This window comes from Acinonyx jubatus, chromosome C2 (assembly GCF_027475565.1).
Source record: "Acinonyx jubatus isolate Ajub_Pintada_27869175 chromosome C2, VMU_Ajub_asm_v1.0, whole genome shotgun sequence".
Lineage (NCBI taxonomy): Eukaryota > Metazoa > Chordata > Mammalia > Carnivora > Felidae > Acinonyx > Acinonyx jubatus.
In genome coordinates this window covers 12,529,855-12,544,834 of record NC_069384.1, presented here as the reverse complement: position 1 = coordinate 12,544,834, position 14,980 = coordinate 12,529,855, and the positions used below count along the sequence as shown (strand labels likewise).

At 50.6% G+C, this 14,980-nt stretch overlaps 1 protein-coding gene across 4 annotated transcripts in view; it reads left to right on the top strand.

The window, feature by feature from the left end:
- EVA1C (eva-1 homolog C) overlaps nucleotides 1-14,980 on the top strand; it is a 75,768-nt gene that overhangs the window by 48,032 nt on the left and 12,756 nt on the right. For all 4 annotated transcript variants that reach the window (XM_053220634.1, XM_053220633.1, XM_027041714.2 and 1 more), the window contains one exon: nucleotides 10,264-10,407. In XM_053220634.1, the coding sequence (XP_053076609.1) occupies nucleotides 10,264-10,407 (144 nt within the window). The remainder of the gene's footprint in view (nucleotides 1-10,263; nucleotides 10,408-14,980) is intronic.

Here is a 14,980-nt window from a genome sequence, read left to right as displayed (position 1 = left end):
GTCACCTGAGGTTACGATTAGTCAGTGCTCTCCAGAACTAACGGGACATATAGACCTGTATCTGGAAAGAGAGATTGATTTTAAGGAATCGGCTCGCACAGTGGTGGAATATGGTCAGTCTGACACCTGCAGGGCAGGTCGGCAGTCTGGGAACTCAGATAAGAGTTGGTGTTCAATCTTGAGTCTGAATTTTGCAGGATGGCAGGCTGGAAACGGGCAGATTTTCTATGCTGCAGCCCAGAGAAAAAGCAGGCCTTCAACTGATTGGTTGAGGCCCACCCACATGAGGAAGGGTAATCTGCTTTACACAAAATCCACTAAGTTCAATGTCAGTCCTATCTTAAAAGTGTCTTCACAGTAGTCTACCCCCGTGTTTGACCAAACAGCAGGGCACCATGGCCTAGTCAAGTTGAGACACAGAATTAACCCTCACGCATGCCAGTCTGTGGTGGGGAAGTGGCCTGATCTTTACCCGCTGTGTTACCAGAGAGAACGGGCCCCACTGGGAACCGGCGCACAGAGTTGCACTTTATTCATCAAAAGTAAAATGAGCTCTGAAATGTATTAAATCGCTACGATTTCTTCATGGATCACATGTGAAATGAAACGTTAATTTTTTTTTCAATTTTTTTTTTAACGTTTATTTATTTTTGAGACAGAGAGAGACAGAGCATGAACAGGGGAGGGTCAGAGAGAGAGGGAGACACAGAATCCGAAACAGGCTCCAGGCTCTGAGCTGTCAGCACGGAGCCCGATGCGGGGCTCGAACTCACAGACTGTGAGATCATGACCTGAGCCGAAGTCGGCTGCTCAACCGACTGAGCCACCCAGGCGCCCCGAAATGTTAATTTTAAAAAGAAATTCAAACCAATTATCTTGGATCTGAAAAGAGAGAGCGTGACGTGACTCCAGTGCACAGGCAAGTTCTCGGGCAAGACGAGAAGAGAGAGCAAAGAAGCCGTTCAGGAGGGACACGGGCCACCAAAGCCCCCCAGCCCGGTGTTCTGGGAAGGAAGGCCCTTCTGTTGAGGACGGCAGAGGGTCTTTTGAAGGGGCAGAGCTGGCATCTAGCTGCTCTTGACCAGGTCTGGGGGAGGGGACTCCCGTTTAATAGGCTTGGCTGCCAAGTGGGGCAGAAAGGTCTTTGTGAGGGTGGCTTTCCCTCGTATGTCACTGCACGCCCCTCGGCCCACCCCACACCCCAGGGAGCGACCTGTGAGTTCCTGACACTCCAGCGTCCCTCTCGTATAACACCCGCATGTGTTCAGAACGTCTCCAGCCCCTCTGCCCTGGCCCCCGCTACTGTGTCAGGTCTGGGCGCTGGTCATTGTGCCATCTCCCTACTCCCAGCCTGCTTTTCTGCCCAGATGGCCAGAGGCATCCTTCCCAAAGGCCAGTCTGATGGCTGTTCTTCTGAACATCCTGAAATGATCCTGTCTCCTTGGCTGGATACGGGAGCCTTGGTGATCTGACCTACTTCTGCACCAAAGGGACCCTCATCCTTCTTCATCAAGTAATCAGCCAAAGAAAATGTTAGCAGACATCATGGCTAAAAGACAGGTTCCCATAGAGACGTCGAGGCATCCTCAGGTCAACCAGCTGTCCTAATGCCATGAATAACCCTTGTTGATACAGGAAAGGTCCGTGAATGCACGACCGGGCCCCTCACTTAGCGGTTCAGTTTGAGAAGGTTTGAGCCCTGGCAAAGTCACACGTGCAAAAGCCACGGGCTCATCCTTCCTCTGTGCCCTCCCACCCCTCATGGGCAAGGGCTTCTGTCCCTTGCCCGTTGACTACACGTGAGGTTGAAGATCAAACTGTTTGCCGCATTCGTGAACCACTGCCAAGCCCCGGAGACCGTCTGGGCCTGTGCTCTGCGGTGGGAAGAGGCTCCCAGGGGACACAAAAGGCCCTATGAGGGCTCACATGGAAACCTGGACTATTCCCTCCCGTCAGGTCAGCGCTAAAGGGCAGACCCTGGCTGCCCGTGCCGATGTGTTTTCTCCCTTTAGCTGAACGCTGAGAAGCTGTTCACTTCTTGGCCCAGGAAAGCCACACGGGAGGATTATAAACTGCACTTGGCATGATCCCCCCTCCACCAGACCATCCATTTATCCTCTTGTGTAAACGCCTTGATATCACCCACTTTTTTTTTTTAAGTTTATTTATTTATTTTGAGAGGGAGGAGGGAGAGCACGCCCAAGTGGAGGAGGGGTGGAGAGAGAAAATCCCAAGCAGGCTCCGCACCGTCAGCACAGAGCCTGACTCGGGGCTCAAACTCATGAACCGTGAGATCATGACCTGAGCCGAAGTCAGACGCTTAACCAACCGAGCCGCCCAGGCCCGCCTGATATCACCCACTTTCGAAAGCACACCTTTTGACACCCTGCCTCCCACTGACTCCGTCCGCACGTCCTCGGCTCTCCTGCGCTGAGGGTCTCTCATCCGGCCACTTTGCTCCCTGCTTCTGGGCATCTCTCGCCTGGACCATCCGGACCACCTCCTGACTGGTGTCTCGGCCCCCTCTCCTCCCTGATTCCTTCCCCTCCCTTGGCCCTTTCTTCACTTAGCAGCCGAAGAGATATCATTAAAATAAATCAGATCACCATACCCTCCCACCCCTTAAAGCCCAACGCTTTGTCCACTGTAATTAGAATAAATCCATTCTCCCAGCTGTGGGGAGAATGGATGAATGAACGAATGAACTGTGGGCCATTCGGCACACTCATTCATAGGCTGGGGCCTGTGCACAAGCTCTTCCTTTGGCCTGGAACGTTCTCACCCCACATCTTTGTGTAGCTGGCCCCGTCTCATCCTTCAGGGATCAAGTCAAATGTCCTTCTGAGACAGGTCTCCTGGGGCTCCCCACCAGCATGGCCTCTTGTCTGCGCGGTCCCGTGTTTGTCTTCATAATGTGGGAACCATCGCATACAGGTCTGTGGCCTGTTTCCCTGGGGAAAGGAAGCACCGTAGAGATGGTGTCTGTCTGCTTCCTGCAGGATTCCCAGCAGCTAGAGCAGTGCCTGGCACGGAGCAGGTGCTCAGGTGACTCTTGGCATGCGTGAATGAATCCGAGCCTGTCCTAAGTGAGGCGCCCACCCAGAGCTCCCGCAGGTTCATGGTTGCCGGCCCAGAAGGTGGGTCTAGTGTCGTCACGGCTTCCAAACCCTCATGAGTTGCTGGAAATACGGCCTTTTTTTTTTTTTTTTTGTAATGTGAAATGTTCCAACTTTTCAAACAGTGATTGAGCCAAAGAAAACATGCCTACAGGCCACATCCGGTCCACAGGCTGCCAGCGGGATCTGTGTTCTAAGTTCCCAGTTAGTACTTGGAGCTCAGCAACATGGCTTTGAAGAAGGGGAAAGGACCGTTTCTTCTCAACCCCGGGGCCTGGCATGAGCTCTGCAGGATGACAGGTCTAGGCCCGGGTGGTCAGGCCTGCCTGCGGCCTCTGGAAGGTGATGTGCGCACCTTTCCTCTTGTGGAACCCCGTAAGCTCCGGCCTCGGGGCCTCCCCGGGAGCATGCGCGGTGGAGGCTAGCCGGACCTCAGTGACGTCAGGAAACGCAGCTGATGTGGCACTTAAATACCGAGGGAGGGCATTTCCAGGTCCTTCTGGAAGATGATTGCTACGATCATTGTTACTTTCTTGCACCAGTGCCATAAGTTACATTTAACAGAAATAAGAAAATGGTTCGGGGGCGCCTGGGTGGCTCAGTGGGTTGAGCGCCTGACTGTTGATTTCAGCTCAGGTCTTGAGCTCCCAGCTGTGAGATCGAGCCCTACGTGGGGCTCCACACTAGGTGTGTGGAGCCTGCTTAAGATTCTCTCTCTCCCTCAGTCCCTTTCCCCAGCTCACACACTCCCTCTCTCTCTCAGAGAGAGGGAGAGAGAAATAAGAAAACAGTTCAGCCACAGATGTTACCCATCAAATGAGCAGCTTTTTCCTTTGCAGGGTCTCTTCCAAGTCCTGGTGTGGGAGCACAGAACAGTTTTTACGTATTGGCGATTCTAGAACAGACGCATTTGATTCTGCTCTGAAATTTCACTTCACATCATGGGTGTTCTTCCATGCGGCCACCAAAATCCTAACAATGCCAGTCCTTTCCTCATATCTTCTAAAAGGGATACAGATCATTGATTAACCATTCCCTAGGGGCTGGCTTATTTTACTGCTTCTCATTTTCGAATATTGTGAGTGATGTATAACAACCTTGGGCTTGTAGCTTTCTCTTTCCTCTGGATTATTTCCTTGGGATGAATTCCCAGAAGTTTTATACTAAAAGGGGGCGTGGGTATGTTGACAATGCTTTATATGTATCACCAGAACTCTTTTCCAAAACCTTTTTTTATCAAGTTAAATGCCTAAACAGCAATGTGTAACTCCGGGCTACCTTATGACTCTGGCAGGGGTGTGTGTGATAGTTCTTCGTGGTTCCAATTTAATGGCTATAAAATGGTCCTTTGGGTCTGCCTTTCTTTGAATATTAATGACTTTGAAAGTTTCCCATGTTTTTGTGATTCTTGTATTTGCACTTTGCCCACTGTCACTCTCGCCTTTATTCTTTTCTTTCTTTTTTTCTTTTTGGTGGTGGGACCCTTCATTTTTTTTCATAAACTTTTACGTAACAGAGTAGAGATGTGGATCATTTACATGCTTTTCTGCTGTCCCACCCCACGGTATATTTTTTTCTGGACTTGAGTTTGGGTTTGTTATGTGCAGCTGGTTGCTTTTTCGATTCTGTGAACGTTACACGTCAGATAGGTTCAGAAGGAAGGGGCTTCATGGCGGCGGGGACGAGGACACCCCTGGTGGAAGTCAGGGCGTCTGCACATGACCTCAGACCCCATGTCGTGACGCCATCACGCTCCCATGAGCATCCTCAGGGGATGCTTTAGTGGGACCTGAGCTCGTACTGGACGTTCCCAAGGACATAAACATGCTCACGCCTGGGCTCAGCAAAGGCTCTGAGCCCATGCCTGGAAGAAGTCAAACAAAGCCTCCGTTCTGTGTTCAGTGCCCTAAGCTGGTCCCATCTGGAATGTATCAGGCAGGCGAGGCCATAGAGAGTCATTGGTCACACACCACACCCTGGCCTTGAACAGGTCTCCCCAGCCTTTTCTCCACAGTGACAGAAAATTCTATTTGTATGGCACAGTAGGGTGAAGGGAGGCGTACCCAATGCCAAAATTAATGGCTGGGGGGCAGCCCGGGGTCCCAAGGGAAATATCCAGCACACCTGTGCCCATTCATTTCTGAAGTTGGGAAATTCTACTCTGAGATGCACTTGGCCTCAGGGTGCAGAGGTTACAGATGCTGGAAGGCTCTTCAAGGCCTTAGACCTTCATCAACACTTTCCTCGATGTCTTCCCAATTTATGCCCAAAGTCCAGTTCCAAAGCCACGCCCACATTTTTAGGAATTTCTTATTACCCCAGCAACCCCCTTTTAAGTATCAAAACATGTGTTAGTTTTCTGTTTCAATGTAGCAGAATACCTCCCAAATTTAATGGCTTGAAATAAAAACAAACATTTATTTTTGTTAAAGTTTCTGTGGGGCAGGAATTCTGGGGTAGTTAGGTTGGGTGGCTGTTGCTTAGGGTCTCCTGGGTTCTGGTGAGGTGGCAGATGGGTGGCCGGCTGGGGCTGCGGTCACCGAAGGCTGGGCTTCCAACGTGGATCGCTTGTATGGTGGGCGGGTTGGTGCGGTTGTGGGTGGGAGGCCTTTATTCTCCTCCCGTGGGTCTCTTGAGTGTCCTGTGATGTGTCAGGTGGCTTCTCCCAGAGCAAGTGATACAGAGAAACAGATGGAAGCCACACGCTGTCACCTCCGCCGTACCATATGGGCCCCACAAACCACCTCTGATTCATTGTGAGAGGAGAGAACACAAAGGGGTGTGAGTCCCAGGAGGTGAAGATGACTGGAGGCCATCGTGAAGGCTGCCGTGGGCTGAATTGTGTGCCCCTAAAATTCATATGCTGGAGTCCTAACCCTCAGTACCTCAGAATGCAACCAGATTTGAAGAGAGGGTCTTTTTTTTTTTTTTTTTTTTTTACTTTTATTTATTTATTTTTGAGAGAGAAAGAGACAGAGGGAGGCAAAGAGAGGGAGAGACACAATCCCCAAACAGGCTCCGCATTGTCAGCACAGAACCTGACAAGGGGCTCCCAGGAACCATGAGACTATGACTGGGTCCAAAATCAAGAATCAGAAGCTTAACCGACCGAGTCACCCCGAAGAGAGGGTTTTTAAAGAAATGTTGAAGTTAAATTAAGGTCATGTGGGTGCTAACCCAATATAACTTGTGTCCTTATAAGATGAGGAAGTTAGGACACAGACACACACCGAGGAAGACCGTGTGTGTGGACAAAAGGAGAAGACGGCCATCTGCAAGCCAACGAGAGAGGCCTTGGAAGGAATCGACCCTGCCGCCATCTTGGACTCCCAGCCTCCAGAACTGAGAGGAGATAGATTTCTGTTGTGCAAGCTCCCAGCTGTGGTACTTGTTATAGCAGCCCTAACAAAGTAATACTTTGAAATGAAAGTAAACTGTGAAATAAAAGGGAAGACACAGAAGGCTGGTGACTAAGCCAGCTGTGAGACCGTCTTCCAAAAGTAAGATCCCGCTGCATACTGGTTCAACCAAGGCTAATCTGGTGTCTTATCTTGAGGGTGTTGACCCTTGGAAGTCACTTCTGAAAGGTCTTCGGGCAAGTCCGATCCATCAGGACCTGTAGGTCTTACTGAGGAGAAGGGAAGGGAAGGTGTGAAAGTGTTTGACCACCGCTGGCCCCAAGTGAACACCAGTGAAACTGCATCTCATCACAGAAGGGAGTGAGCCTTCCCACAGACCTGGGCATGAACTTCAGAAAGTTCCCTTGGCTGGGCGTCCACTGTGACATGTCATTTCCTGCTGCAGTTACATTTTCTGGGTGGGCTCCAGGGATCCTGCTGCTTTCTTAATAAGAGAACGAGAAAAACCACCCAGTGGGCCTCAGAGGCTGGGCTAAGGCCATCCCAAGGCCAAGTGTGGGTGGGCCTCGAACTTCCCAGCCAAAGATTAAGGTGCCAGGGGCCCCCACTGCCAAGACAGAGTCACTTGAGAGCGGCCTAATTATCAAAATAAACACACGTTGTGAGGATTAATTGCCTTCAGTTTCAGTGCTAAACAATCGCGAGAAAAAAATTGAATTAAATGGTTGAATATCGTGTTATCAGATGCATTGGGGGTGGAGGATGGTCTGCCAGGAAGAGAGGGCGCAAACAAAATCAGTCTGAGAGGGAGATAATCGCTGGAAAAAAAAATCCCACAAACAGTTCAGAGCTCAGTGTCAACAAGGATATGGTCAGACCTGAGTCAGACCTGAATTACCTTGGGCCGCTTCCTGAAAACACACTGTGGGTTTCACTCCAACCAAGATAAATTCTTTTAGTCCCATTTAAGGGGGCAGACACCTGCCTCTGTAAATCACGCTTGTCACAAGTCCTAAGAAAATATAAGGTTTCTAGGGTCCTCGTTCCATTCTGGCGGGAGCGTGGATGGGTAGAACTTTTCTGGATGACAGTTCGGCGGTGAGTATCAAAAGCCTTAATATTTTGAATAACCTTTGACAAAACAATCTACTTCCAAGAATTCCCGCGGCAAGCGTCGTGCTCGTGTGCAAATATTTAGTTCAGTGGATGTTCCACACAGGACTGCTGCTTTTTTTTTTTTAAGTTTATGTATTTTGAGGGAGGAGGAGGGGCAGAGAGAGGGAGAGAGAGAACCTCTCAGCGTGACCCTCCACGCTGTCAGTGCGGAGCCCAACTCAGAGCTCCGTCCCACACCACGAGGTCACGACCTGAGCAGAAATCAAGAGTCAGACGCTCAGGCGACTGAGCCACCCAGGCACCCCACACGCAACTGCTTCTAAGGTTCCACGCCAGAAACCATCGGAATGATGATTGTATTGAGTATTGAACATAGAGCCAGCACATCCGTAAGATGAAAAACCATGCAATTCTTCGCAGTGATGTTCGTGTTAAAATTTTCACAGATGCATTAACAAATGAGGAAGAAGGAGCATGCAGAGTAATAGGTATATGCCACCATCGAGGGGGAAGGACAGTCACACATAGAAGAGACCAGAAGGAGGTTCCTTAAAGGTTACTAGTTCTTTTCCTCGATGGTTGGATTTGCTGGGAATTTCTGGTTTCCTAGTTTGGGCTTCTCTGGGCTCTTCTAGTTTTCGACTACAAACAGGCATTTCCTTTGTGACAGAAAAAACAACAACAGTTACATCAGACTTCTAGGAATTTCGTAATTCAGACAGCTAGCGACTTCTTCCCAAAGCAGAGACCGTACATCCCATCCTCAGACCTCTTGACTGCAAATCCTGCAGGGTTTGGGGACAGCAGATGGGACCTCTTGAGAGTAAATCCATGGAGTCTGAGGGTGTGAAATGTGCCAATGTAAAAGATGGCGATGTGTGGTCTAGGAACGATCTACGCCCCCACGGGCCGTGCTCAGGAGTTTCCACGGATCCGTGTCTTGTTCAGTCTTTGGGATTGTCAGGATTGTCAGTCTTCTCAATTTTTAGAGTTTGTCGTAATGTTAGCTGTTGTTATAAGTGGACCGAACTTTGTAAGGTCTCCAAAATTCTCGCCTCTGTTCTCTCCTCTTCAAGCTCTTAGATCCTCCCAGTGTGTGTTATTAAAATCGCTTCCGAACCGGTCTCCCCGAGCTTGGTTCTCTTTCTCTCCCGGGGGCTCCCGTACACTGTCGCTAAAGGACAAAAGCATCAGGCCGTCCACTTCTTAGGCTCCATGTTACTTGGAGAGTAACGTCTGTCTCTGGTCAGGCGTTCGAAGGCAACCTTTGTCCCTCTCCTGTTTCCTTTTCCTGATCATTCTGTATGGCCTCCCTGCCCGCGTCCACTGTTCCAGCTCCCAGTGAGCCCTCTAGCCTCCCCAAGTGACGCTAGCCCACTTGCCTTGGCATTTATGCCTTTCTTTCTTACTTGCCTCTGCCTAATTCATGCTCTTTCTCCCTTGACCAAGCCCCTCTACTCCGCACAGCCTGTCATGACCACACTCTGGTTCACACTGATCTCTCCCATCTCTGACCCCGGCACCTCTTGTCCTGGTCACTCACTGCTGACGCTCACTCTCTGTTTTCCATTGTTAAGACATCAGGTCTCATGGGCTGGGCAGGGGGGGTGGGTGGGTTGTCTCTCCAGCTGCAGCCCATCCTGTGAGTGAAAAGTAGATGTCTTCCGACTTGTCTTCCTGATGGCACATAGCGTCGCTGCACCTCATCCTGTGTGCATGTTAAATTAATATTTACTGATTGCGATGGCGTTGTGCCAGGTGCTGAGAAACATGGCCTCACGTTTATTAGTACGTTTCGTTCATTCATCAGTGTGTTGGAGTTCAAGGACGAACAAGACAGGAAGAGTCCCTGTCCTCGTGGAGCTTATGTTCACGTAGGGGAGATGGATTCTCAAACTAGACAAATAAAATATATATTTTGGGGTTACACATTTCATTTTTATTTTTTTTAAATATAATTTATCGTCAAGTTGACTAACATGCAGCATATACAGTGTGCTCTTGGTTTCGGGGGTAGATTCCCGTGGTTCGTCGCTTACATACAACACCCGGTGCTCATCCCAACAAGTGCCCTCCTCCGTGCCCATCCCTCATTTTCCCCATCCCCCAACCCCCCCATCAATCTTCAGTTTGGTCTCTGTATTTAAGAGTCTCTCACGGGTTTGCTCCCCTCTCTGGTTGCAACTATTTTTCCCCCTTCCCTTCCCCCGTGGTCTTCTGTTAAGTTTCTCATAGGCAAATAAAATGTTTTAAGGAGTGGCAAAGGGCATAAGAGAAATAAGGACCTTCGTTCAACTTTCTACATATTTTGCCTGTTCTGTATGCAGGGCCCGTTACATAATTTGCGGGGCTTGACGCAGAAAGGAGGATATGTGACCCCTTGTTCAAAAACCACGTAAGAATTTCAAGGTGGTGACTGCAGGGCGTTACAGTAAGCACCGGACCCTTCTAGCACATGTCAGAAGGCCAGCTCTGCCTATAACGTACTTAGCCCGTACGATTATAGGGTAAAGCATCTTGGGTGCTTTGATGACACGGAAAATAATCAGAGAGACCATGTCCGTGAGATTTGAAAGTCAGCTCCGTGTATTTCCTTACAGAAAATAACAAGAGCCACGTGGTGGCCAGATACGGAATGTACCATAACATTCCCGTTGTTCCCTGCCTTTCAGACTGTCTGTCTTACTCAGCTTTGCAAGTGTTATCCAGGAGGTGCTACGGGAAGCAGAGATGCAAAATCATCGCCAACAATCACCATTTCGGGAGCCCGTGTCTGCCAGGAGTTCAAAAATACCTCTCCGTCACCTATGCCTGTGGTAAGAACGCACCCTCAACAAACTTCTCCACGGAAGACCCTGCCTCTTTGGGAGGAGGTGATCATGGGAACGAAAGGCATTTTCCAGCAGCACGCCAAACTGAGGCTACGCCTGGAAGTGTGTTATCTTCCCCAGTATTCAAGAGTCTCTTTTTCTATCCTTTATTCTTGTAAATGCTGTTCATGTTAGAAGAGCCATCCAAGTTCTTGGGTCAGAATTTGTTTTAAGAGTATTTTCAGGGTGAGACTGGGTGGTTCAGTTGGTTAAGCGTCGGGCTTCGGCTCAGGTCACGATCTCGCGGTTCGTGAGTTCGAGCCCCGCATCGGGCTCTGTGCTGACAGCTCGGAGCCTGGAGCCTGCTTCGGATCCTGTGTCTCCTTCTCGCTCCCTGCCCCTCCCCCGTTCATGCTCTCTCTCTCTCTCTCTCTCTCTCTCTCTCTCTCTCTCTCAAAGAAATAAACGTTAAAAAAAACAATTTTAAAAGCCTTTTCAGCAATCAGATTGGCCGCAAACGGGGAGAATAGGAAAAGAACAAGTGAATGGGGTAAACCTGATGTCGTTGAGAATAGTGATTTTCATCTGAGTGCTTAGGAGGCTCTAAAATGTATGGATACGTCATGCAGGCTCCCGGAAGTATTGTTTGGGTCCTGGTTAACCTCCCCGTCTCGGTGTTTGGCTCTAACTCTCTCTGCTGCCATTCTATCTGCAAACCCACAGCGGTGAGTCAACAGAGCAAATCCTCACCCTAAAGCCATTAAAAATGTTACAAGGCAGCATGTCTCGGTTTTCCGGTGTCTTCGAGCAAGAAAATGAAATGCTTGGTTCATTAGATTCCAACTTTGTAAAGCTACCTCAAAGTGAACCGGCACTAATTAACTCCCTGCGGGTGCGGCGGGTTTCTGGTTTGTAATCCTGACGTGTGGACTGTTCATCCCGAAATGATTCATAGGAGCAAAGGGAGAGCACAGAGTCCCGCATCTGAGGAGCCCCGTCCCTGCGCTCGTGGCAACCCCTTCTCCTGCTAGCCAGTCCTCCCTTTTTCTCTTTGTAGCATATTCAGGGGTGACTCACAGATCACCCAGGTCACCCGTTAAGGCACGCGAAGCAGTTGGTTTTGGTCTAGGCACGGAATCGCGCAACCCTTAGCACAATTAACTTAAGAACCTTCTCGTCGTCCCCGAAGGAAACCCTGCACCTTTAGCCGCGACCTCCAATACACCCCCACCGCCCCGCCCCAGACAACCACCCATCTACTTTCTGTCTTTATGGACTTGCCTCTTCGACGGCCCGTATAAATGGAATCACGCAATGTGTGGTTCTTCCTTTGTGTCGGCTCCTTTGCGTAGCGTGTCACCAAGGTTCATCCATGTTGTAGCACGTGAAAGTACGCCCTTCTTTTTTGTGGCCTCGTGCTATCCTGATGCATCCCCTGCCTCTTGTATCCTGAGCTCAAAACGTTGGCCTCTGCCGCGCCAAAGCCGTCACGGGTCCAACGAAGTGGCTGCATCAGCACATTCCCGAAATAATAGCACCCACGCTTGCGCTGCGGAAAGCGTGGTTTTACTTCCCCCCTCAAGCTTTACTCCTGCTCCCATGCTGTAGCGTTGAACCCCCTCTGGCTGGGGTTCCCCAAGAAGCCACACAGATCACTCTGAGGTTCTAGTAACGTCGGACCTCTGCAGCTGAGTGTTGCGGGACGTTAGCCTGCGGATGTGGGGGAATCTCCCGGTGTGCCTTCGAGAAGGAGGTGAGCGCAGGTTCTCGGGCTGGGGCTCTTAGCTGAGAGAAGGTGGGCTTTCAGGGCCTGGACATCATGCTTCAGCTCGAGCTTCTTGTCCCTCGTTCGTTCATTCAGCGCATCGTGGGCACGTTCCCTGGGTCAAGGTGGTTTTGGTGCCAGGATTCTGTAGTTTAAAAAAAAAAAGGCACGGTCCTTGTGCTGGGGATTATCGGTTGAGGGAGAGAGATGGGCACTTAACTAAGCAAACAAGCAGGTGAATCTGCCAGGCTCATGCGAAGCACCAAGTAGGAGGGAGGCAAGGAGCTACAGAGGTCAAGGTGGCATCAGGCAGCTCCAGGGAACGGGCTGGGGGCAGGCGACCAGCTAGAACAGGAGCCACTCGGGCTGAGCAGGCCTGGTGGCCATGGCAAAAATAAAAAATCAGGTGGATTGGAGAAGGGTTTGGAAAGTGCGAAGGCAAGACAGACGCTGAGGACGCCTGCCTGGTGGAAGGATTGGCGCCCGGAGAAGGCAGAGGGATGGGGTGTGGCCTTACACGGGCGTCAATGTCACAACGGGACAGGAGGCTCAGGGAGCGGAGGGGGGGCTTGCTGTTCTGTCGCACGGCCTCGGTCTTCTCTGAGTATAAGGTCATCGGCTGTGAGGACAGGGGAGGGAAGACGGTTTGAAAAGATGGGGGAAGGTATAAAGTGAGGCTCGTGTCAGACTTCTTGGGGGAGGACACTGGTCTGCCCGGGGGCGTGGTTCCTTCCAGTGGGACCAGTTGCTTGAGACCAGACGTGAGACCAGGCTCACTGGTCAAAGACAAAGGAGGGAGAGAGTTGGGGTGATCCCAAGTGAGTGATCACAGCGGTGGGGAGTGGGATCCCAGCTGCAGACAGGAGGGGGCTTCAGGAAGAAGGGAAGGTAGGGTCAGTGGAGGGGTCTGGACAAGGTTGAGAGCTACAGAAGGAGCCACTTGAGGGACGGAGGCTGAGGTCAGAGACGGGGTTTGCAGCTTGGTGTTAGACCTGGGGCAGTGGAGGTAATGAGATGTTGACCGTGTCCTTCCCGTCTCCCTAGGACATGCCCCCTTGTCCGCCAGTGCAGTCCCAGGACGTATTCCAAAGGGAAGGGGTGCCTCGCTGGGAGGCAAGCTAATGCCCATCCCCCACCAAGCAGACACTTCCTAAGACACCTTCTCATCACCTTCTAAGTGGCTGGCATTTAAAAAATATCCCCCTCTCCACCCTCGGCCAGATGGCTCTTCTCTGTGCAACCAGAATCATTAAAAAATGATTTGCAATGTCTGAATATTTTATAGGTCACCGAATGGGAATGAAAAGGTTTCCATTTTTAAAAATTTTCTCCCAATGGATGTGGACGTGGATACAAAGACCGAGGATTGTCAATCATTGATTTCTAATTGAATCTGTCTTAGGACCTTTCAGGTGGGAGTGAAGGAATGAACGTGAGTGGGTTTAAGCCAAAAAGAGGGTTGAGGCAGGTGGGCATCATGTGGCTAGAAGCCCATCTTCAGAAGACAGGGCTGGGAAGCAAGGCCTCAGGAGGGGCTGAAGCTCCAAGGTCATGGCAAACATCTCTGGCATCTCTCTTCTCTGCTTCTCATGGCACTTCTTCCTTATTCTTTCTCTCTCTCTCTTTCTCTCTCTCTCTCTCTCTCTCTCTTGCACACACACAGCCTGCCTGTGAGCTGAGCTGGATCGTATATGGCCACCGCCACCGCCTGAATCGTTTTCATGTCCCGTTTCTAGCAATATGGAGTAATTCCAAATTTCTTTTTTTTTTTTAAGTTTATTTATTTATTTTGAGGGAGAGAGAGACACACAGGCGGGGCAGAGAAAGAGGGAGAGATAGAATCTCAAGGAGGCTCCACGCCATCAGCACAGAGCCGGATGCGGGGCTCAGACTCACGAGCCATGAGATCGTGACCTGAGCTGAAACCAAGAGTTGGACACTTAACCGACTGAGCCACCCAGGTGCCCCCCAAATTTCTAACAGAAAGATATGTAATTGGCTGGGCTGGGGTCAGGTAGCCTCCCTCCTTTGATCAGCCCTGACCAGAGGCCATGTGATGTGATTATAAACACGGCTGCCTGGAGAGAGGGGCCCAGCCAAACTCCACCCAAGTCAAGATGCTCCTGGGGCGCCTGGGTGGCTCAGTTGGTTGAGTGTCTGACTTCAGCTTGGGTCATGATCTCACAGTTCATGAGTTCAAGCCCCGCATCAGGCTCTGTGCCTGGAGCCTGCTTCACATTCTGTGTCTCCTTCTCTCTCTGCCCCTCGCCCACTCGTACTCTCTCAAAAATAAACATTAAAAAAAAAAAAAAAGATGCTCTTACATAAGAGGATCAGAGAAGACCCACCAATACCCTGCTTCTAACTGCAGCGTCTGATCCAGATTTGGGATTCTACCCAGCAGTCTTGCTGTGCCCACACAGGGGACAGGGCACCCCACCCTGTGGGCGGGTGCTTTAGGGACAAATACTGAATATCAAGCTGAGGGCCCTCATTTCTATAGAAACACATGCCACTCATCACTGCTGTGACTCAGGCAGGGGGACGAGGTGCCTCACCCACAGCGACCACGATTGCACTTCATGGTTGGGGGTTGGGTAGGGAAATTGCGGTGAGCAGTTATTGTCTCTGCTCTGGGAGCTGAGGGTGCCCGGATTTGAGGACAGGAGGGATGGTGGTACCAGGATTTGGGGGCGAGGGAAACAGGGGCCAGGATTTGGGGACAAGAGGGATACTGGTACCAGTATTTGGGGGCAAGAAGAATGAGTGCTAGGATTTAAGGGCAGCAGGAAGGGGGGTTACCAGGATTGGGGA